General features: G+C 47.1%; 1 protein-coding gene across 38 annotated transcripts in view; it reads left to right on the top strand.

Moving 5' to 3' along the window:
• Tcf7l2 (transcription factor 7 like 2) overlaps positions 1 to 24873 on the top strand; it is a 192333-nt gene that overhangs the window by 60370 nt on the left and 107090 nt on the right. For all 38 annotated transcript variants that reach the window (XM_028875114.2, XM_028875130.2, XM_028875126.2 and 35 more), the window contains one exon: positions 14687 to 14788. In XM_028875114.2, the coding sequence (XP_028730947.1) occupies positions 14687 to 14788 (102 nt within the window). The remainder of the gene's footprint in view (positions 1 to 14686; positions 14789 to 24873) is intronic.

The following is a 24873-nucleotide window of genomic DNA, read 5'->3' as shown; positions in this document are numbered from 1 at the left end:
TGCTGCCTGTGGGGACAGGTGTGTCCCTACACCAGGGACAGTCTGAGCTTTTTGGTGTTCTGTGGTCCACGTGGTTTCAGTTGTCTCAGAGCCCTCCCTGCGGGGATCATCATTATCTCTGTTTTATGAATGTGATGACCAAGGCTTTTCTGGTGGCGAGGGCATGTAGCATAGAGAAGGGAATCCACACTGAATGAATCCCGAGGCTCTGCCACAAGCTGCCGCTTAGTGAGGGGAAATTATTTTGTAATAACTGAGGGTCAAGGAGACGGAGTCTCTGCTCACCTCCATATAGCAATTTGGGTGAGGGCTGGGATTGGCCATGCAGGGCACCTGGCCCTCAGGCTCTGGGGTGAGTACACATTTGCTCAATATTCACTGGGCCTTAAAGAGATGGTCCATGCCTTCACAGGGTCCCAGTGAGAGGAGCATGTATCTGCCCTTAGAACCTGCATGTCTAGTCCCAAGACATTAGGCTGGTTGAGCTGTCTTCTCCCTGTTTCTGGAATGTTCATTGGGGAAAAAATTGGGTAGAATATCGCAGGGCGCTCTTTATAGTGAGACTGCGGATGCTCCGATTCTTCCTCTTGCTGCTTTGCATTTTCCTACTGCTCAGTTTCCCTTTTGGTTTCTGCCTCTTAGAAAATAACCCCAAGCCGCCCGCCCCTTCTCTCCCTCCCCCATGCCCTCCCCCTCCTCCCCTCTTCCTTTCCCCCTTTTGCTCTAACCTTCACTCTCCACTCCTACCTTTCTCCTGACAAACTTCGTGTGCGCTCACTGAACTCCAGCCCCCGAGTGTCGGGGTTATGGGACACACGCCGCCACAGCCCGCTCCCTAGGGAATGAATTTCAGATGGCACACTACCCTGTTGGACAGCAAGAGGAACTAAAAGATCTTATTGACATTATTGCCCAACTCATCAAATGTAGCAAACGTCAACCTAATAACGACAGCTGTGTCCTAAGAGAGCTGATGTTTCTTGAGCACTGACCATGTGATGATTGACAGAGTTTTTATCTACCATATGACAGAAGAGGAAACCGAGGCTCAGGGGTTAAGTATTCTTTTAGGAAGTTGCTGGTGGCTGAGAATCCCGCTAGAGCTTCCCTGATTTCCCTCTGTAAGCCACACTTTGAACTCCATCCCCACACGGGTTCGTTCTGGGCATTTCCCCGTCTCCCTTGGCTGGATTCTGCATTCCCCATGCTTGGCAACCATGGCCCATGCAGAAGAAATCCATGCCAGGCTTTGGATTGAAAGGGTTGGCAGTCTCTTACACACTGGGTGCTAAATGGTCGACCCTTGTCTTTATGCCTTACGGTGTCAAGCCAGGTTACCCCACGATTTTTGGAAATTCTCTTCCCCAGTTTGTACCCTCCTTCAGACAATCTTTCTAATAGCTTGCGCTTTAGGTTGTATTGACGTCTTGGAGGAAAGACGAAGGAGAGAAAGCCAAGAATTGATGCATGGCCTGGGAGAAGAGTGAAAGGCTTCCTTTGCGAGTTTTCTTTGCTTTTCCCTTTTTGTTCTGTGCACATTGCAGACCCTCTCTGGTTGATGAGCTGCTGTGGTTTCTGTGTGGCCTTGAGCGGCTGCTGCTGTGTTGAACCCCGTGCACTGCGAAGCCCCAGTTTGTGAGCCAGCCTGTGCCCCCGTATACCTGCTCTGTGCAGCGTTTGGGCACGAGGCAGAATGCAGATGCTTTTGCAAGCCTTTGCACCGCATCTCTAAGTGCAGGAGTCGGTTGCAGGAAGAGAGACAAGGAGAAAATTAGAGTGCTGGGCCTGTAGCTGAACTTGGGGGACCCGGGAATAGCCCAAACAGACAAAGAGGAACATCCCACTTAATCAGAAGTCTGGGTGGATGAGCGAATATGGCGTGGGGCGGGAAGGGCTGGAGGCTAGTTAGCCAGAATGTGTTTGATACTTGGTTTTTATCAAGGGAAGTGTTCTGCCCCTTGGGGCGCTGTGCAGTGTATCTGTCTGGTACTTACTGTTTAGGTGAGTTAGCATCTTGCTCTGACTCCAGGGATTTTCAGATGACGCTGATTATATTAATTGAAATATAATAGCGAGCTAATAATATAATAGCTGGCATTTATGGAGCACTCACCAGGCACCAGACCCCTTGCCAAGCCTTTGATTTCCACAGGATCCCCAAGAGATGGCTGCTTGTTTGTATTCTCATTTGACTGACAAGGAAACCTCTGTTACCTGCCTTTAGATGGTCACCTTCAGTGTCCTTTCTTAAAGTATCCAGCTTTTTTGAATGGCAGCATTTGGCATGTGCTAGATTAGATGCTCAATTGGTGGTTTTGGTGAGTGGATGGAGTTGGACGACTTGGGTTGAATCTGCCTCTGAGTGATTGTAAGCTGCTGGACTTGTTCTTGTCTTTAGCTGCTATTCCTAACAGTGGGCCCAATTAATCCAGTTGCAGAGGGTAGGCAAGGCTCAGTGCTCCAAGAGCAAGGAGACACTGTGGTGGCGAGGACTGGACTCCTGGGGTGTCCCTGGCACACAGGTGGTAAGGCGTTGCATGAGTTGTCGGTGAGGAGAATTTGCTGAGGCAGCATTTCTCTTCTCTGCTGGTGTCAGTGTGACTCTGCGTGTGTGTGTCTGCAGCAGGTCACTCTAGAGGTCCTGGAGGTTGTGTGATGCTAACTCACTTGTATCCCAGTAGCCACTGGGCCGTGCTTGCCACTTCTGCAGCTGGGACCTCATTAAACTTCATAAACCGAGCGGGGCTGCCTCCACTCAGGTGGCTGGGGGACTTAGACAATTGAATTCTCAAGGCCAGGCCCAGTTCTGAGCAGAAAGAGAGAAGGTAAGATCTATTTGAAACAACTGAAGGAGTAATTTCTGACCTGCCCATTTGCATGTGGGCAAGAATGTTGGATTGTCAGCTAGTTGCTTAGTCAAGTGCACAACCTGGACAGCCTGGCATCTGAGCACATTCTGTGTGTGCACATCAAACGGATATTTCCTCCCAGTGATGAGAACGTGTATTCATGAACTTACATGTGTAAACCTAGCTCATGCCTCATGGAGCCTTGATGGGTAGGTTCTCTGACTCCTAGATACCCCGTGAGGGAGTGCTGTTACCCCCACATTATTATCTTCATTACAGGCAAGGATCCGGAAGCTGACAAAAGTGAAGCTCTATGTCCAGGGAGCCTTAGAAGTACATTGCACCCAGATTCCCACCGAGCCCTCATACCCCTAAGCCTGTATGGACCACCATTCTGCGGTGTCACCCAGGATAGAATTAGAGAGGAACCCCCTACCCCCTGCCCCATCCCTCAGTGATGGAGGTGGAACCCGGAGCCTCATACAGGCTAAGCAAGCCCTCTGCCTCTGTGGTGGGGCCCCATCTCTAGAGAAGCTTTAACGTATTTTTATTCAGTCTGCTTCTTCTAAAACCTTGTTATTCAACTCCGTGATGGAGAAAGAAGTGTGGTGTGTGTGTGTGTGTGTGTGTGTGTGTGTGTGTGTGTGTGTGTGTGTAGGGGCTGTGGTTTGGGCTGGAAGAGAAAGCCCAGGAGCCAGGCATGGTTAAAAGGATAGATCTTGGCCAAGCCCTCCTTGGCCCGAGGCCCTCCCTCTGTGTGTCTTTGTCTGATGGATCCTTGGGAGCTCTGGAAGCACATGGGGCCAGGTTCTGTGTTCATGGCTGGTTGGGATCACAAATAAACCAAAGCCTGGGAAATTCTCTTGCTCTAAATAGTAAAGACCCCAGGTGGGAGGAAGAACCGATCTTGGTGCTGTTGGACATACTGGTCAGCTAACGGTTAACTTCGAATGGCCACTGCTCCTTCTCCAGCTAAGTTCTCCTAAGGACTCAAACGTAAAGGAAGAGGAAAAGTTGGTCTGAAGAGGCCATTTGTCCTCCTCCGGAGCGAGCGTGGTCAGCCCCTGCCCACACATGCGAACGTGAGGCTGGAACTCTGGAGCACGCTCCTGGTGCCTCCTCGTCTCCCTCCGCAGCCAGGGCTTGTTCTCCGGGGGAAGCAGGCGTGCGATGTGTGTTCCTTGTTGATCATGTGTCACGGCAGCCATGTGCTGCCCCCTCTTTGAAAGTCACACTTACAGCAGCCCCTGTGATCCTTATCTCCTTACCGCCCACTTTGATTATAAGATCCATTGTTCTGCCCTTTGCTCCTCACCATATACCAGCCCGGCTGTGTATACAATTAAAAAATCCTGAACAGCCCTGCACGTCTGAAGCACCCGGAATCTCCCAGTGTTTCAGAGGTGACTTGGAAGCGAGCAGAACTGTATTTCCTTTCCCCAATGAGCGTATTGTGCTCGAAATATCTCCTGCTAGTTTATGAAGGGAAGCCACAGGCCCAGGGCCCACGGGTATTTCTGACTGCAGCCTGCAACCCAGCCCCTTCCTCTGGCCCTTTACCCCATTAAGCCTGCCCCCAGATGTTCTGTCACCCCTGGGGCACAGCCCTGCTTCCTAGGCACAGGGTGTTAGCCTGCACAGAGCAGCTGGGCGGGGGCTCATCCTTGTGGACTGCTAGGAAGGAATTTGGGGTGACGGGAATCAGGGCAGTCCAGTCTGCAGGCAGATCGAAGTGTGTGGGCGGAGAGAGCCATCGTGAGGGGTGTCTGGGGACAGAAAGCCTGCCTTCATCCTTGTCTGTGCCCGGTGGACAATTGAGACATTCAGTTTACGCCTGAGAGCAGAGTGGGCCAGGATGGCCTAGCTGACCTGGTAGACCTCCCAGATGAAGCTCGCAGGAGAAGCAAATAGAGCGGGGATTACCGTCCAGGGGAACAAGTGGGGCAGAGTCCTGGGAGAGAATGTTTATTTCCTTGCTCTCTAGGAGGGATTTGGAAAGAGCAGTAATCCTGGGTTAGGAGTAATTTGTTACAGCAAGACGATACTTGAGTGGCAGGCGGCTCTGGCTGAGGCAGCAGCGATGAGCAGGAGGGGGGTCGGGGGCCTGCAGGAGGTCAGACATCTCTACCCAGACCTGGGGCTCTTTCTTCCCAGTGCAAAATTAACCAGAGGCGCTGCCGACCCCAGGCTTCCCTGGGTGTAGGGTTAGGAAGCATCATTGCTACAAGCCTGTCACAGCTAGAAGCCGACAATGAAAGTTTGGAAGGGGAGACCTCCCTGGAGCCACTGACCCCTTTCAGATGTGACAAGGGAAAAAACTGTCAAAGAAAATGCATTAGGGCTGCAGTTTCAGCTGGAGCTGGAAGCTGGGGTCCGGTTGCCTCGCACTAGTTTTCTATGCAGACGGACTGAAGTGAGTCAGTTCCCTCGCCCACTGCCGGGTTGGGTGATCTTCTGTCATGGGGAATGGGTGAAATATGGAATGGAGGGAGAGACTGTGTACTTGAAAAATTTTAAGCCTTGAATGCTCCAAGAAAGAAATTAAGAAAAGTTTTGATTTAAAAAAAAATAACAAAACAAAACAAACAAACAAACAAAAAAAGCCCAGCAGCAACCGAATAATTTAAAAATGAAAACTAAAATCTCCTCAGAAGAGCAAGACTTCCGTCACTCCCTCCCTCTACCTCTCAGGTCACTTGTATCCATGAGAGGTCTGTGGTTTTAAGTCCCCTGAATAATTGAAGAAAAAAATTCCAAATATTAGCTGTCTCCGCTATGTAATTTCCCCCTTCATTGCGTTTCTGTGGCTTGTCTCTGTAAGTTTTTTTTTATTTTTATTTTTTACTTTATTACGTGGTCTGATTGACTGAGTGCTCCCCTGCCATGGTGAGTGCGTGTGGTCTGAGGACAGCTGTGGGAACCAGTTCTCTCTCCACTGTGTGGGTCCTGGGGTCGAACCCACGCGTGGCCAGGCGTGGTAGCAGCGCTTTTACCCACAGAACCATCTTGCTTGACCCATTGTGGATGGGAGGGAGCTGGTGCACGTCAGAATGGCCTGTGAGTCTGTTGACTTGGCCATTCCTCCAGGTTTCTAGCCGTGTACCCTTCAGCCCAGCAGCCACGCTCTCCCCTCCCTCCTCAGCAGCGTCTTCATGCAGGGTAGACTGTGCTCTGTGGCTCTTGCCCTTCTCCTCCCAGAGACCCAGCTGGCCACAGTCCCAGTGGGAAACAGCTTCCCTTTTCCCTGTCTCCTCTCTGATATGGTGTGGCGTGGAGGGAGCGAGGGTGTTCTCCCCTCCTGCTGTGTCTCAGCTGTGGTGGCGAGACAGCCATCAAAAGACTCAGTGCCTCAATAAATTGATACCTCAAAATGTATCTCTTCAAAGCGCACAGTCAGGGTTGGCGAGATGGTCAAACAGGTAAGAGCCGCTGTTGCCCAGAGTCGGATTCCTGCGACGTGTGACAGCACACACCCTCCTAGAACTCCAGCCCCAGGGAATCAGGCGCCCTCTTCTGGCCTCTGTGGATACTTTCACACATGTGCACGCACACACGCACATGCACATACACAAACACACACACGGACATACAAATAAATCTTAAAAATAAAGTTCACAATTCATCGGTGTTTAGAACACTCACAGGGCCGTACAAACACTGGCACTGTATTTCTGGGAGTTTTCATCATTCATAAAGAAACCCCATTTCCCCTAGCTGATACTCCCCACCCCTTTCTCCTCCGTTTCTGAGTGTTTTATATAAATGAAATAATACGTATGTCCCCCGCCTTTGTGTCTACCCTCTTTAGAATAGCACATACTGTATCAAGGACCACTCAGGACATAGCATGAGTCAATATGCTGTTTGATGTTCTCACTGGATAATATTCCGTTTTAAATTTCCATACCACACTTCAGTTATCTGGTTTTAATATTCTAAAGACTAAGGGCTTGGTGTCTTTTAGTTACAGGCATCCAACATTCTGCTTAGCTCCTACCAGTACCCGTGTTCGCTCCCTAGGCTTCTCTGTGTCTTCTGGTTTATTTTCTGTCTGCAGATGGCCTGTATCTCCCTCGGCATGTTGTGGAGACACGGGTAAAGTCAGACATTCCAATTAGCTTGACTGTTCTTGGCCTTTTTATAAGTAATAAAAATTGTGGTGGCTACAATTGGTTGATTTTAAAATGAGAGATTGTAAGTGTTTTCTGCCTAAAGGTGACCCGTCTCTGGTCTGCCTGTTCATGGGAGGTTCCTGCAGGGCCTTGTGGGCAAGACATCAGTTAGTCACCAGCTGTTGGGGCTCAGGGAACCGCTGTGCAGTCTGGCTGGAGGCTGTAGACCATGACTTGGGAGAGCTCAAGTCCTCTAACCTGGATCAGGGATTTGGGTACTTGAAGCACTGGCTCAGCGTCCATGGCTCTTTTCTCTGGTTGGTGCTTGGTGGGCACAGACACCTGGTAGAAAAGCAGGGAAGGCGTGGGGAGTTAGGAGACGAGCCCGGATGGAGTCAAGGAAGTGGGTGGCCTGAAGCCCTGTGTACTTGTCTGCCTTGTGACTAGCCTTGTGACTTGTAGCAAGCTAGGTCCCATTTTCCTTCTGGTACAAACATTAGTTCTGTGTCCTCTTCTCCTTTATCTCATAGGATTATTGTTGATGTAGTGGTCACTGCTAAGGTACCTCAGTTCCGAGTGATATTATTGAGTTCTGTTATATCGCTGTGACAGAAGCCAACCACAGGATTTCATTTAACATCTTTACCATGAGTGATGCACGAAAATGAAGACTAATGCTGTTGGGTCCTGGCGTCTGTATGTATGTGGCTTTTCTCATGGTCATTTTCTGTGAGAATGGGACTGTGCTTTTAAGAGAAGGTCCTTGAGTTCCTGCTGTGTTGGGTTTTATTAAAAAACGAACAAAACCAAAGACAAGACCCAACCAAACCTCCGATCTTACCAGTTCTAGTGGCCCCATTCCTTGTTTAACTTTAGAGAGCATTCAGCTTCAGTCTGGGTTCTTCTCCTTGGTGTTTCTATAGTGTGTGTTCATCATGCTGAATCCCAAACCAGAAACACAGATGTCTGTATCTTATCATGCTTTATAGGCAAGTAAAACCTTTACAGATAGAACCACTGTGGGCTGTTTGCAGTAGAACCAGCTCTGGAGTTTGTAATCTCCTATACCAGTGGTTCTCAACCTGTAGGTCACGACTCCTCAGCATATCAGATATTTACATTATAATTCAAAACAGCAGCAAAAAGTAGCAACGAGACATGGGTGCATGTGTTTGTGTGTGACTGTATATATGTCTGTTGGGTGTATGTGAGTGTGTGGGTGTATGTGTCTGTGTGAGCTGTATGTGCCTGTGTTTGTTTGTGTGTGTCTGTGTGAATGTGAGTATGTATGTGTACATGTATGAGTGTATGTGTCTGTGTGTGAGTATGAGTGTGTGTATGTGTGTGTATTATTCCTTACAACTTGACCTCCTGAAGAGGCCCAGTGATGATTACTATTGGGAAGATACTCCAACAGCCCATTTTCTTATTTCTGGTACTTTCTTCTCTGTGCTAAGTGGCTCTGGCAGCCCTTTTTTTCTGTAAGATTTGGTATGTAGTCACTGCTCTTCCTGTCCTGTGTTGCCTGTTGGCAGGAGAGTCAGCATCTGGCCCATGCTGCTTTGAAGGGAAGACTTCATGATTTTGGACACGTTGGACCATGGGTGACCCTTCCCTCCCTTTGGGATGTGCCAGACATTTTATTAGAAACAAGACATTTACAACTTCCTGGTGCCAGTGTGCTAGGAGATCTTGTCAGAGGGATCCATTAGGGATCCACTGTGAAGATGGATTCAACTAATTAGATTTCCTGAGAAATAGACTGTCCTAGTCAGAATCAGCTTGAGTTGCAAAGGGGTTGATGTCACTTGTTCTTACTAATTACCGGAGTGACGGCTGACTGTGGAACTTTATTTCATGGACAAGGCAATTTCACCTTCATGTCTGTGTGCCTCTGTGTTCGTGTGAGGAGTGCTCACTGAGGCAAGAGGTCAAACTTGGGCGTTGTTCCTGGGGACCCACTCACCTTTTTTAGACAGGGTCTCTTACTGGCCTAGAACTTACCAAATAGGCCAGGCTAGTTGGTCAGCGAGCCTCAGGGATCCAGTGTCTCCCTCCTCGAACAGGAATTGCAAGTGTTTGCCACCATGCTTTGCTGCTGTCAAGCTCCTGGCAGTGGGTCCAGGCCCTGTCCTTGCGAAGCTGGCACTTCACCAAATCGAGCCACCTCCCTAACCCCTGGCTTCACTTGCCCTGAACAGAGTGTTTCCTCACTGCCCCTCTACCCACCTTGAACGTTTTCTTTTGGGTAAGTCCATGGCTATCGGCATCTGTTGATGGTGGAGGGTAGAGTGGACACCATGGGGCTTCATTCCAGACTTGTCATATGGGAAAGTTCTGGAGAAAGGAAGTGGACAGTTGCTCTTGAAGCTCTGAGGTCGTTTCTCTGTGCCCTGAGGACGGCCCACCTGTTGCTCTCTTAGGCATGATCTGATGTCATGTGATACACTGTCTCTGGGAGGTGATGAACCCTTACTCAGTCAGAATTGCTCAGTGGTTTCTAGAACTTCCATCTTGGACAGTAGAGGTAATGACTTCTTTGGAATGGTGGTCTTGTGTGTGATTGAGTGCTTTGGCTGGAGGGCTCAGATTTTTGTTGTTGTTGTTTTGTGTTGTTTGACAGAGGATCTCACTAGGTATCCCTGGCTCTCCTGGAACTTGCTATATAGACCAGGCTGGCCTTGGACTCCTGAGATCCACCTGGGATTAAAGGTGTGAGCCACCATGTCCTGCTCAGTTTCTTTTATAATCTTCAAAACACGAGTCTGCCAGCGACGTTTCAATCTGAAATGTGGCCTTTGAGCCACTGAACATACTTTCTGACATGACTGCATTTGAATATCCAGACCAAAGACTTACACAAGGGTGGGGTCCACTTTTTCTAGACTTGCTCGAGCCAGAGATGACTGACTGGCTTTGAACCGGAGCTCACTCTTGGCTTGCATCTGTGTTCAGATGGCTTGAAAGTGAAGAACAGCACTGTCTTAATTAGTGAATTCATTTCTTATTTTTGAGTTTTATTATTTTTAAATGATTTAAGAAATCAAGAGAAATCTTCTAGTGAACTGGCATCTATGTCAGGTGGCTCAGATTCCAGGGATCTGAGGTGTTCTTCTGACCTCTTTGTCTGTACTCATGTGCACTTACCTCCCACAGACTCACACATAGGCATGCAATTAAAAAATAAAATGATAGCCGGGCGGTGGTGGCGCACGCCTTTAATCCCAGCACTCGGGAGGCAGAGCCAGGCGGATCTCTGTGAGTTCGAGGCCAGCCTGGACTACCAAGTGAGTTCCAAGAAAGGCGCAAAGCTACACAGAGAAACCCTGTCTCGAAAAACCAAAATAAATAAATAAATAAATAAAAATTAAAAAAAAAATGAATTTGCAGGCATACATGCAGGCAGAACACTGAATACATAATAAATAAATACATCTTAAAAAAATAAAATGAAAAAAAAAAAAACCACGAGAAGAATAGTATCCCTATATATAGAAAGTTCAGTACCAGTGTCCTTTAAATACACTTTATCAGAGTGCATGCAGCCATAACATGACATAACATAATGTGGTAACATAACACAACACATCCATGCTTGCCCAGGGCTGCTTTCAAGTTACACTGGCGAGCATGGTCATGGACCACGGAGCCTGAGATATTTACTATCTGACAAGCCCTGCCCTGAATAAATAAGGGGGTGGGGGCAATCCCTACTCGCCTGTCCATCTGTGGGGCCGGTGAATGAAAGCAAGTGCTGGGAAGCCTTGCCAGTGTTTAATTAAGGATGTGAATTTCCCGGCAACTTTGTCATCATTGTCCTTGCGCTCTGAGTCCTTCTGTTTGTTTAGGGACACACACCCAGGCCCCAGGAGCAGCTATAAAGTAGCAGGTTCCGATGGTGGGGTCCCTGAGGATATGGGTGACCCGTGGGAACAGATTCTGGCAGGCTGGTCTGTCTGAGCCTCTGGCGGCTCGGAAAGCTGCTGTTGGGAAGCTCTTCCCATCTGCATTTGCTGTTTTCCTTCTGTTGGGGGAAGTGGAAGAAGGAAGGGAATTAGAGAGGCTTACATTATTTTTCCTTCGTGCGTGCGTGCGTGCGTGCGTGCGTGCGTGTGTGTGTGTGTGTGTGTGTGTGTGTAGATGGGGTGCATGTGCTTGTGTATACATGTGGAGATTACTGGTTGACTTTAGGTGTCTGTCTCAATCACTCTCCACGTTGCTGCTGTTACGCTGAGACAGGATCTCAGACTGAACTTGGGGCTCTAGGATTTGGTTAGGCTGTGACGCTCAGGGGTCCTTCTGCCCCCACCTCTCCTGCACTCACTTTGCAGGTGTACCCTGCTTTGGAAGTTCATGGGACTTGAACTTGGGTCTTCATACTTGCATGGCAAGCACATTACTGACTGAGACTTCTCCTCGGCTCTTCCTTTGTGCTGACAATTCAGCAGGCTTTTGCGCTCTGATTCCTTTTAGGCCCTGGGCGGTGTATGTTGACTGTGAGCCTTCGCCCACAGGTCCAAAGCTTAAGCCTCACCTCCTAGAGTCACCGTGTAAAATATGATTTGGAGGAGCGCCTAATGGGGCAAGATCAGAACATTATTATTAAACAAAAGATGAAATGCTTAAGCCAAGATGGCCTTATTAGTATTATTATTATTTTGACTAAATGAAAGGCGAGCAGACCCCATTTCAACAGTTCTCAATGTGGGAATTCCCTGGGCCCCATCTGATTGCCGTTTGTTGAAAAGTTTAATGTTTTTGTAGGCAATTCATAATTTCCATGTGGAGCAGCTAGAGAGGAAGCGAGCAGCAGCCTAGTGTTTTTCTTGTAGGATGGTGGAGATATTTTCCCCCCAAAGGGTATAAAGCTGCAGTGGAAATGCTGGGCAGTGAGAGTGAGTGTCCTCCAGCCCTTCTGAGGCTCCACTGTGCGTCTTCCTTTAGAATTCAGCAGAATAGAATTTCTCACGGCTTACTGTCTCCAGGAAGGAAGAGATTTTCCTTTAGGCTGTAATTGTACCTAATTTCCTTCTTCTTCCCTTTATTTATTTATTTTCCCTATTAATCAGGACCAATAGTGGAAGACGAAGGAACTGGGGAGAGTCACTTTTGGAAGAAGTTAATAACTTCTTTTAAAATGAAAATCCCAACATAATACTCGCTTTCCCAAAAGGAACCCTGTCATCCAGCATGCTGGTTAAGATTCTAGGAGTGAGCATGGATTTGTGGGTGCCTAGCTGTTCAGCGGTATCAGGTTGCGCCCAAAAGGAGCGTTTGAGGCTGTCATTGAGGAGTCGCTGCCAGTCGGGAGGGCCGGGGCTGTCCTCCACATCTGGATTTGGTTAGCTCTCTCTGGGCAGCAGGGGTGACTCTCATTTCCTCCAACCAGTAATGTTATATAGGCAGCGGTCCTGGCCTGCCCTGACATAATTGAAAATTATGTGTATTGTAGGCTCAGAGCGCTGAAATGTAGGCTCATAAAAATATGTGGTGCAGGTAGCCTATGGAGATTGGAACACAATGAAGCTTTTATGTACACTAAGAATTAGAAGTCTCTGAGTGTGACAGTTCTTGGGTGGGTTCCTCAGGGCAAGTCTGCCACCTTAAACCAAGCCTAAATGTTCTAACTCAATAGAATTGGCATCAGGATGCAATCAGATCTCCTTTACAGATGGTCAAGGATGAAAACTTGCCCACCCATCAGACCCTTCCGTTGGAGCCCAGCAGGAGGTGTGGGTGTGGCCATTCGACTTTGCAGTTTTGTCTGTGGGTTCTCGTGAGATGGAGAGGTAGTGTTGGCCAGTGTTCATTTTTGGTTGGCCTCAAGGAAATGACTCTATTGAGTGGTTTTGACCAATGCAGCCCCTGTAGTTATGTGGCAAGTGTGAATGGGAAGAAGTCAGGGCGAGACAGGGCAAAATAGATTCCCAGAGCCTCCTGGCTCGGAGACAGGGCTGGGGATACCTTGGAAATTCTGTTTCCAGTGGTTTTAAACTTAGGGTTATCCTGGCTCCACTTTGGAAGTGGTTTGGTTATAAGGATGAATGGGAGGGTCTTGCTAGGATTCAATGCCCAGACTCCTGATGCCCTTCAATATTTGGGCAGATCTAGTCTTCCATCACAGATATGGCAACCCCTTCAATTAATAAATGACAGCTAGAGATAGGTAGAAACAACTTTGATGGAAGATCTTGTCAGGCTAAACTTTACCAGAGGCTTCTTGCTAAAAGTCTCCAGCTGTAAAAGATGAAGCCACCGTGTGTGGATCTAGGCAGGAAAAGCAGACAGCGTACTTGTGCAGGTAGCTGATGGGCTCCGAATCACTCCACCTTAGGTATAACCATGCTTGGTTTTAATTTGCCAAACAGGCATATCTTTGAGCACCATACACTTGTTTGACCTCTCTGTTCCCACGTGGAGGCCGTGCAAAGCCTTTCCTGGACAGTCCTTTGCTGTCTTTTCTTTCTACGGAAATCTTAAAGACTTAGCTACATCTACTCGGCACAATATTTTTTTCAGAAATTCTACCATCTTTCTTGGCATGACCTGGGCATGGCTGCCCACATTCTGTTTTGACCTCACTCTATGTGTGCTAGCTGCCTCACAAGTATGAGCTTCCCAAGGGCAGACATCTTGTGTGCCTCCTTATTCTCAGCAAGATGAACAGACACAAAGCAAGTTTCCACTGTGTTCATTGACTACAAAATTCTGGAGCTCAGTAGTTAAAGGTACTTGTCACCAAGGCTGATGATGTGAATTTGATCCCTAGAACTCTCATGGTGGAAGGAGAGTGGACCCCGCAGCTTGTCCTCTGATCTCCACCCCTGACCCATGACCCCCACCCCCCACCCCAAGTGCATTCATTTTTATAAAATGAATATTGAGATTATTTGTTTTGATTTGAGTCTCTGGAATGATGGAGACTGTTCTTTATATAATTTGCACGGTGCCCGTGGTGTGCCCGTGGTGTGCCCTCAGTGTGCCTCTGCTGCCAAGAAAGATTTCAGTTGTCCAAGCTTTGGGGTGAGTTGGGGAGTGCTGTGCTGCCGGTCATGACTGAGCGCTCGCTCTCTGTTGTGAAAGGAAGTGAAGGATGTTGGTGCTTTAGTGATGTTTTAAAGATGAAGGTCGCTGGAAGAGCAGGTTTGAGCTAGATGGTCCAGGACCTTTCTGGCTGAGGTTCTGTGTTGGCTTTATGCCTTTACCCCCTCTTTTCCTCCCTGCACCCCTTCCCTCCATTGCTCCCCTCTTTCCCTCTACCTCTCCTTCTCTCTGAAGAAGCTAATGCTCCTGACCCCCTTTACCAGAGTCACCCCACAACTGACACTGCAAAGATAAGACTGTGCTTGTTAGTAATGTTACTTTTTTTTTTTTTTTTTGGTTTTTTGAGACAGGGTTTCTCTGTGTAGCTTTGCGCCTTTCCTGGGACTCACTTGGTAGCCCAGGCTGGCCTCGAACTCACAGAGATCCGCCTGGCTCTGCCTCCCGAGTGCTGGGATTAAAGGCGTGCGCCACCACCGCCCGGCTAGTAATGTTACCTTTTTGCATTTGCACTTTTGGCTCTCAGGAAAACTTACTCATACCTTCTCCTTTGTTGCATGTTTTAGATTTTTCTTTTCTTTCTTTCTTTTTTAACTTTCTGATGTAAATAATGCATAATGCTTATTTCTTAGATGACTAGCTCGCATTCTGTCCTCCTCTGAATTAATGTTTCCTTTTTTCCAGTACCTTCAGATGAAATGGCCACTGCTCGATGTCCAAGCAGGAAGCCTCCAGAGCAGACAAGCCCTCAAGGATGCCCGCTCACCGTCGCCCGCACACATCGTTGTAAGTGTCTTTCCGTGACAAAGAGTAGATGTTCTCTTTCTTTCCTTTTGATGACGAAAACTCGTATTTGTCAGTTCTTTTCAAATGTTTTTCTGGAGACTAGCTTTGGCTATGGTCTGTGTGACAAGCTCTTCCTTCCCTATGACGGTCCCACAGCAATGGTCATGAGGAAATTTCCTCAGCCTTTCTTCCCCACTGTGTCTGTGTTTTGGGTTAGAGGCTAGACTTGTGGGCGTCTGTTAACAGGATACATCCTCCCTGGTTTGGGGGAGCTAGGGATGGAACTGAAGCAGATGTTTAGAGAAAATGCATTTTGGGGAAGCGAGGCCGAAAGGCGGGCGACGAAACAGGTCTGAAATTTCCATCTACCCTATTTATTTTGATATGTACTAGAAAGTAACACTTTCCACGAAGATTGAAAACTTGATCTGAGCTCGTTAACTAAACCTAGAGTAGAAATGAACTTAGAAAGGCCCAAATTAAACTTAATCCGTGTACTCACAGCTTTGAAAGCATGTGGAGTCGACACAGAAAACATTTGTTTTTACTGAGACTACAGCATCAAGTATGTGTCAACATATATTTTTAATGCACTTTCCTAGCACATCGTAGGCTCTGAAAGTCTATAAATTAGCCTCCTGAGAAAGTAGCTCAGCCTTATTAGAATATCTATTTCCTTCTATATATTTATATCATGAGCTGGACTTCAGACTTTTGAAATAATTAATGAAAGACATATTTTTATAATGAATTCATGACAGGTAGAATTATGCAAAGCAGGAGATAATTCATACATTTTTTATTTACGCTATCACAAAATGTTACCCATTAGTCTGTTCGGCCTCTACATTACTCAGAATCTCTAAAAATTGCAAAATAATTTGAAGTAGAAAAACCTTAAGATGCATTTTGTCAAATTTCAGGCCACCTCCTGATTTGGTAGCTCGGTGTAATTGATTATTTATTATTTAGTGAGCTAGGCCTCAGTTGTATGTGTATATATCAGAACAGAATTTATTTCTGTAAAACCACATTTGGAACCTTGATTGGTGGAAATGTCTTAACTTCTCATGGTATAAATAAGGCATGTAGGAAGAAGGCTGACATTGCTAGAAGTTTCTTCCCTCTTCTAACCCCACAATTAAATGGATGCTTGTAATTACGTATGTTCCTGGGATGTCAAGATGTGAGTTGGAGGTGATAGCCATAGACCATTTTAGGCCCAGTCTGATTCAGGAAAGGAAACTGAGTGAGACCCAGAGATGCCTTAAGTGAATTGCCCAATGTCACACACCGAGGTAGCAGCTGGAACAAAGGCTGCATCCAGCTCTCTGCGCCCTTTTGGGACCTTCTGGTACATTCTCTTCCATGAGAGGTGAGGGCAGTGCTCATGGCTGACTCCTTTGTTACTGTAAGCTGGCTAGCCATCGGGGACAGAGACAGGAGAGAGGTGTGAAGAAGTTGCTGGTGAAGATGCTGATTCAGGTTTCCTTGGAAAATCAAATGCCATGTTAAAAAAAAATCTTAACACATGGTTATCGGAGCCCAGAGTGTGATTCGAGCGAGGTTCGCGTTTTCCTGTGCCAGGGCATTCCCCAACATCTACCCACATGTTGATATTTATTTCTCTCACCTTGGAAGCTCTCCCTGGAAGTCTCCCTACATTTTACCTGCAGAGAAGGGCAGTGCCTCTGCAAACTTAACATGGTTCAGAGTGTGCACAGCTGTGGTGGTGAAGGATTGTGGGCCATAGCAGCGCAGGGCAAGAGCCTCATATACGTGCTGGGTTGTCACCACTGTCCCCTCTTGTCCTGTATAAATCCTGTGAGAACGGCAGCCACAACTGCGGTCCTCAGGGCCATATTTTCTTGTGTGGAAGTGGACAGTCTGTAGATGGTGGGAAACGGTCTTTGCAGAGCCCGTGTGAATCTTGACAAGGGATTCAGAGGGGAGACTGAGGCTCCTTTTCCTCTACTGTTTTCTAGAAGGCACATGTACCCCAGCAGCCACTGGGGAGTACACACGTCACCTTTAAAGTGGGCACTTTTGTCCACAGGAGCCTTAGCTGACAGTGGTCACACAATCTTGTTTTCCGACTGCTGTGCCCGTAGTGACCTGGGGACTAGCCATCTGGTAGAGGTTATAGGTTTGTGGAGAAAGGTGGCCCGGGGAGCAGAGGAGAAGGGAAAAGCTATAAGTTTGGGCAAAAGGAGATCACATTTGGAAATGCTTAATTATCTTCTTACTGGACATGGACTGTGTGTCAACCTAAACCACCCGAACCACACTGATTGTCCCGGAGAGCTTTCTGAAGTGTGGTTCGTGCATCGTATGGGTTTGTGTACAGTTTCACCGTGGCCAGAGGGGTTTGTGTCTGTGTTCAGATTTGGTCATGAATGCCTGGCTTTCCTCCTTACACTTCACTTTTCATTCTGTTAAACAAAGTGTTGTCGTATCATAGCACATCCCCAGACGTATTTCAAAATAGCCTTCTACGGATTGTTTCCTAATTTCTCTGAAATTTTGATTATTGTAACTTGTGGGCCAAGCTGTTTCCAAATGACTTCTGATATTTCACTGCAAAAATAGAGAAGTGTAGGGGCTTGTTGTCAGTCACTTGAGGTTATGACTGTCACAGATTGCTGAGGAAACAGCTTCCCCAGGACCCGCTGGGGAATTTAAAGTATTTTTCCAGAATATATTAATCTGATTGAGTTTTTTTTTCATATGTAGGAGGTTTCCATGCCACATGAAGTCGATGTGTATGGGGCTGGAAAGATGGCTCAGCAGTTAGGAACATTCATTTACTGACCTGTCAGAGAACCAGAGCTGGGATTCCAGAGCCAACATTAGATGGTTCACAATTGCCAAAACTCTAGCTCCAAAAGGTCTGATACCCACTTCTGGCCTTCATGGGCACCTGCACACACATTACTCACACACACACACACACACACACACACTAACAATAATAAACATCTTTAAAAAGTTGATGTGTGGAGTAAATGTTAATGTTAGGCCCTAACAATGTGTGTTCATTGTTCATTCATCGTTCATTCATTCATTTCCTGGTGCTGGGGTTAGAACCTGAGGCTTTGCTCAGGCTAAGCAGACATTCTACTACTGAGCTACATGCTAGTCCTATCCAATAATATTTACATTAACCCCTCCCACAAAATACCCATGCATTCCTGTAGTTCCTTTAACCAGTATTGAGCATCTTATTTGTTACAGCCTGGTGAGTCCCAATCTTTGTTCTGAGAAGAAATCGTTCCCTAGAGATGCCTTGATTGGCTGACCAAAAACTTATATTCCTGCAAGGAATCAGTCCTTGCCTCCCTCTTCCCCATACCCTCTCTGCCCCACTACCCAACCCCGACTTCGTAAAGCCTCAAAAATGCTAAGGAACCCATTCTAAGACTCCTCTCCTCGATTCCAGTTTTTAATTTGTTCTATTTTACTTTCTCTGGCATTTCTGAAATTTCTATTCTAATTCTTCTTTTTCCTCTCACAAGTTGAAGGAGGAACTGCAGGCCTCTGCTGGGGGGTGGTGTCTCATCCAAGGTTTGTAGACTGCCTCCAGCTGCTGGTAAGCTGGGGGGTTAGGGCTTGCTCCCTGGGTACCACCTCCGGTGCCTTTGCTATACAAAGACCTTCACTTAACTTCCTTTGTACCCAGAAAAGGAAGAAAGAAAGATTCTAGACCCCAAATGGTGGTATTTTGGTATAGCATGTGTCTTACAACCCAATAAAAAGGCTTCAAAAGTTTTTACAATTTTATCTCGGGGGTTTGCTTTTGAAGTCGGTGTGGAGTTTTACCTTGGGGTGGATTCTTCCTGTTTCTCTGTCTTGAGTGTTTTGTTGGGTAATGAGCATTGAAGAGTGGGATGGGACAGCAGACTGAATCCCAGCGAAGAAAGCCTGCCAGACAGTGGTGGTACACAGTTTTTCTTTCTTTCTTTTTTTTTTTTTTTTAATTGCTTAAATGTTGACGGCGAGCAGAAACCTGACAAGATGTAACATAGCCAGCAGGGCTTCACACAGGGTCTCTGCCCTCTGTGCTGCCCACATCTTCGAGGGACACAGGGCCCACCACGGAACTAGGAGCTTTTGTTTTGTTTCTACAGAGTCCAGGAGGGCCTACTCATTGTTAATTAGAAAATGATCTCAAGACTATTCTCTTTGTAGTTAAATGTGTGTGAAGGCTTCTAACTTTTTTTTTCTTCAATGTTCCCATGTTTATGGGGATCGACTAAATGCCAGGAGGCTTTGTGACAGAAAGATGTCAAGGCTGGCAAAAAATTGTGATGTGTGCCTGGAAGGATTACAGGGCCCCTGCGGGTGTGACCAGGGAAACCTGGTTGTGACTGGGAAGTTGATGGGCATTATGTTCCTGGACATTTAAGATGGTTCAAGACGGTAAACGGTGCAGTTGAATAGGGGTGACTTCCCATGTTCTGTGCATGACAGGCTAACGATGATCGACATCGTCTAATTGGGTATTTCACAATAGCTAGTCTAGAAGATTCTAAATGTCTCTCTGTGTGTGGGTGTGTATTGAAAGAGTGACAGGTGAGAGAATGAACTTGTGAGGTATTGCATCTAAGCTTGTCCATGGTATACATGTATGGAGCTATCCCATCAAGAGTCATGCATTTGTACATTTAGTATGAGTCCACAGAAACTAGCAGTATTAAGACTGGAATTTGGAAGATTTATGGAAGATGGTGTATGAAGCTCTAGAAAAGGGTGAGAACAGAGAGCATGTTGGGCGGAAGGGGAAATGCAGTAGGTTGTATGGGAAAGAGTAGGTGTAGAGGACTCCGAGCCCCCTGGCGGAGGTGGAGACCCTGGTGCCGGGACATCGAATCCATGAGAGGAATCATGAAGGGTTTGGTGACTGTGTGACGCTGCAAGCCCTAGGGATGGGGCCGAAGGGGAAACCACCACCAGATTAGAGGGAAGGAGTAGGGTGGCTGGAGAACGCCGTTCGCAGGATGAGGCAGGTTTGGGATAAAATAGCTCTTTGGGTTTTTTTTGCTGAGAGATCATGCTTATATTGATTCAATCATGGATTCATTCGCTGGAGCCGCAAACACGCTGTGGTTGTTCACTGAGTGGAAAAAAGCCTTCTAGACACTGAGAGGATGACAGTAGTGGTAACCCTGATGCCAAGAGTGGAGCAGAGGCTGTGCTGGGTGATGCTCTGAGTTTGTTCTAGATGTCCCCTCCTTCTACAGAGAAGGAGTTGGCCCAGGAGGAGCCAGGCTTCACCACTGGTGGGAGTCAGGGTGTGGGACAAGGTCACTGGGCCCTAGCACCCCGTCTTTCTAGCCTGAGTAGACAGCTGAGAACGGCTGAGCGCGTCGGTCTGGAACATCGTGTGCATGCTGTCTCCCATACTGTCAGTGGGCATGCCAGTGGGAGCTCCCACCCCACCTGTGCCAGGGTGTGGCTCCAGGAGCCCTGCCAGCTTCCAGAGTGTCTGAAATGTGGCTCCAGGTTGTGGATATTGTAGCTATTATAAAAGGACTCCTTGGCACCTTGCAAGAAAGGGTGTGTGCATACCTATTTCTGTGGAGAACAGTGAATTTTAGGTGATGAGTGAGAACCCACACTGGCTTTCCAGAGCCCCCCACCCTCCTGTGGACTGTCCTCATGCCCTCTAAGTATATATGTGCTTTTCTTGTTATTTATTTAATCCACTTACCCATGACTCAGCCAGACTTTCTAGAACACTCAGCCTGTGTTTCCTGCTAACAGCTGAGTCAGAACCGTTCCATTTCACAGACAAGGCTGTGCTGAGCATGCCTGTTTTGTCTATAAAACAAGCCTGTCAACACCACACACAGCCTTGTTATTCTTATGAGGAGAATTAGCACAGAGAACTAGACCCCCCAGGCTTTCTTTTGGAGGGAAAAAACCCGTGAATGGGATCACAGTGCTCTGAAGAGAGTCTGTGATCAAGTTCCCAAAGTACATGCTGGGCTAGGGTCATGATGGAGTCCAAGGTCAATGGCTAAATCTTCCTTAGGTCCTTACTGAATCTCTAACGTTCTCGGGTTCATGAGTTTTGGGTTCTGGTGTGGTAGCTGCCCGCCCTAATGATAGAACTGGTGTCATGAAGGACTGTGTAACCTCTGTGTAAACTCCAGAGTAGAACCAAGGTTTAAGGGCCGAGGAGTCCCATATCCTCCCTTCTATTGCCCATCTGCTGTAACTCCATCGATGTTTGGTAGCCGATTCTTGCCCTAGAGACTTCCGGCACGGGAAGGAAGCATCCTGGTGGTCTCATGGACCCTCCAGGGAGTTCAATCTTTGTTGTGCACTGGGGCATGTCTCCCTGAAGCACAGGCTCCTTGTCGGCTGTCCATGATGATGATACTGTTATCCCGACCCCAACACCAACTCTTCTTTAGAATTTCCCTGTTAATACCTTATTCATATCATCAGAGACTGACAAGCCTATTGAAGATCAAGAATTGCTCATATTTTAATTAAACCGTTCTGCCTCTAAGGGAAGTGAAATCATTTATTATTTCATGTGCATTGGTGTTTTGCCTGCATGTATGTCTGTGTAAGGGTGTTGGATTCCTTGGAGCTGTAGTTACAGACAGTTGTGAGCTGCTGTGTGGTGCTGGAAATTGAACCCAGGTCCTCCGGAAGAGCAGCCAGTGCTCTTAACTGCCGAGCCATTGCTCCAGCCCTATGAAATGAGTTTCTAAATGAAAGTAGCTTCTTTATTCATAGACTTAGTGTTCATTGTAGACAGTTGGGAAGTCACCTATAGTCTTACCTCTCAGAGAGATCCATTTCCTTTTAGGTTTTTTTCTTCTGACTATGTTAATATTTCTTTTTAACATTTTGGAACCTTGAGCCAGGTTCAATGACTCCATCTTCATATTTATTTAAAACAAAAATTACTAAAGTCAGTAAGTACTTCTCCATGTCATTACAATTCCTAAGGCTTTTAATGACCCATAGGAGTCTCTAATGTGATTTTGCCCTGATTTATAAGCTCAATGCCATGTTGTTGATCCTTTCTGTCAGATTTTGTTTCTGTTTCCTTCCGAGCCCCATGGCGATGTTGTTTATGCATCGGCATCCTCCCCAGGCCCTTTCCTTTGGGATAAATTTGGAGGAAGAATTTAGATAAAGGAGAACAGAGATTTAAACATTGCTCCTTAGATATGCAGCCATGAATTATCTTCCCGCAAGGTCTCAATTCTGCAGGTGTCACCACAGCTATGAGACTTAGGGTCAGATTCCACGGTCAGAGTGGATTTAATTCTCTGGGGGAACTTAGCAAAACAGAAGGTTTATGTTTCCCTGGAAAGCTGAACCCTTCACTCGCCTTGCTCCAGAACCCAGCCAACAAGGCTTCATCTTTAAGGCCTTCGAGGTCAGCTCCTGTGCTGCGGTGTCTCTGGCTCCCAGTTACTCTTCTTAGGTAATTCTCACAGGACATCCGCTTTTGCTTCTCTCCACCCCCAGCATGCTCACTTTTTGCAGGGCTAGTTCAGAGGCCTTGAGTGTATTGATCATCTCTGTAAATTAGTTTCTGACATAATTTATTTTTATCTTTTTTTTTTTTTTTCTTGTTGAGATAGAATGTTACTAGGTAGCCCAGGCTGGCCTCAAACTTTCCATCCTCCTGCCTCCACCTCTAGAGAACTAGGGTTCCAGGTGTGTGCTGTGATGAGCACTTTAGTTACAGTATTTCTTTTAGAGTCATCTTTGTGGCAGAGGGTGTTTATTTGATGCCCTGTGCGAGCTTGGTCAGACCTCTGGATTAGGTTGTTTGGGCAGGCACACCCACTTTTCAGAGAGGCATTGGCTCCTGTGTGAGAGATATGCCACAGTAAATGGGGAGGACTGGCAGCCTGTCTTGGCTCTCCGCCATCTCGCAGAGCTGGGTCCTGGTGTGCTTTGGGGAAGCGTCTCTGGCAGATCCTGGCTAGCTAGTGTTTACTGACATTTGCTTCCCAGAGTGTTTAATAAGGTTACTGGAAAAAAGATTCTCTCTTAAAATAGGTTTAGCAAGCTCTGGGTCTCTCACTGGGTCTTGGCCCTGCAGGGGGCTTCAGACCCTTTGTAGAGGAGGGGTTGTCTCTCTGCGACCGACGTCTACTCAGCATAAGGGACAAGATGGGAACCTTCTTCGTGGAGTTGATCTGGTTTCAGCACCTGCTCTGTTTACCGAACACAGGAGCCTGTTTTAAATTAACATGGGTCTTAGAGCTCAGCTCATGTTTTGGGCTGTGTTTATCTTTCCAGTAAATAAAACAAAAGTGTTCTTTTGGCACCTATCCATCCTGCTTGTCATTTCTTGCCTTGCTGATTGCTCTGTGTTTGGGGCCTGCTTATTTCTCCAACCAGACTGTAAGTTTCTTGAAGCCAAGGAGCCCCATGGTCCATTTCTCTGCCCGTGGCTTTCTCCCCTCCACTGCGGCTGCTAATTAAGCAGAAAACCAGTTTCTGGTAAAGAACTGGAGCTGATTCGGTTTGGACTCAGTGTGACTTCATCAGGCCCGGAGTGTTCACAGTATCTCGGTTAGCACACAGCTTGTGAGTGTGGCTGCTCTCTACCTGATGTGGTAGCGTGTTTTTGGAGAGACATAATTTGGGGTTATGGTATGGGTAGGGCTTGCCAGGAACTTGAGAATCCATCCTTATAGACTCCAGCTCACAGGCAAGCATGCCTAATTGCTGTGGCTGCGCTTCTGTGGAAATGGTCACAGGAAAGCTCCAGAAAGTCAGGGTGTGGGGCTTCTGTCTCCTCCTAGTTAGGAAGGGGTGTTCGATGGGAAATCCAGGAGTTGGTTATTGATGGGAAATGGTTGTATTTTGCTAAGGTTGTTATAAGTGTTTATGGGGTTACTTTGTGATTGACTTGTTAATAATGTCTTGCAAGTCATATTTTCATCTTCTGCAATGCAGAACAATGTGTGGGGCCAGATCTCTACTGTGTGTATTTTGGGGCTTGAACTCAGATCATCAGGCTTGGTGGCAGTACCTTTATCTACCGAACAATCTCTTTAGCCCTGTATTAATTATGGAAGACATTTACATTGTGTGTGTGTGTGTGTGTGTGTGTGTGTGTGTGTGTGTGTGTGTGTGTGTGCCCATGCACATGTGTGGAGGTGCCAGAGGAGGATGATATTCCTTGCCTTGCTTCACCACTTTATACGTTATTCCCTTGAGCCAGGGCCTCTCACTAAATCTGGAGCTGAGCTGGCAGCCAGCAAGCCCCAGCCATCCTCTTGTGTCTGCACTCCAAGGCTCTGGGGTTACAGGTGCACAGGTGGCCACTCCCAGCTTTTTACATGGATGTTGGGGGATTTGAACTCAGGTCCTCATGGTGTACAGCAAATGACTTTTAACGGATGAGAGATCTTCCAGCCCCTTCTTCTCTTTTAGTACATTAAGATAAAAAAAGAACAGGTGGACTTCAGAATTGGATGGGAATGAGAGGTAAGGAATGAGGGACAAGTCGGCTCCTGTATGAGGAAATGTGGAAGGTTTTGTTGAATTGGAAGAGTTGCCTGGGGATCTCTAGGCAAGAGTGACCAATAATTCCCCAGGTCTGAGTCCAGCCTGCCTGGTTCACCTTCGGGTGTCATGTAAGTTGGAAAGTTAGCACGCCCAGACTCAAGCTAGAGGTCAGAGGTCTTTAAAGAGATGGCTCATGTCCCAAACCTGAGTCTTCAATTTCTCTCATGCTCCCTCCCCATTTCATCCTCTCAGCCCATCCTGTGGGCCGATAACCCATCCTTTCACCCCCCCTGCCCGTGTGTGTGTGTGTGTGTGTGTGTGTGTGTGTGTGTGTGTGTGTCCTTTTTATTCCCTTGCCGTTACTACCACAGTCTGGTCTTACTTGTCTCTCACTTGGATGTGGATTTGGCCTTCTTACCTCCTATATTTGTAGCTTCCCATCATAATATTCTTTTTTTTTTTTTTTTTTTTTTTTTTTCGAGACAGGTTTCTCTGTGTAGCTTTGTTCTCCTGGACTCACTTGTAGCCCAGCTGCCTCGAATCACAGAGATCCACCTGGCTCTGCTCCGATGCTGGATAAAGCGTGAGCC

Source organism: Peromyscus leucopus, chromosome 1, assembly GCF_004664715.2.
Source record: "Peromyscus leucopus breed LL Stock chromosome 1, UCI_PerLeu_2.1, whole genome shotgun sequence".
In the NCBI taxonomy this organism is placed as follows: domain Eukaryota; kingdom Metazoa; phylum Chordata; class Mammalia; order Rodentia; family Cricetidae; genus Peromyscus; species Peromyscus leucopus.
The sequence above is the reverse complement of the archived record's forward strand: the minus strand, read 5'-3'. Positions and strand labels throughout refer to the sequence as shown.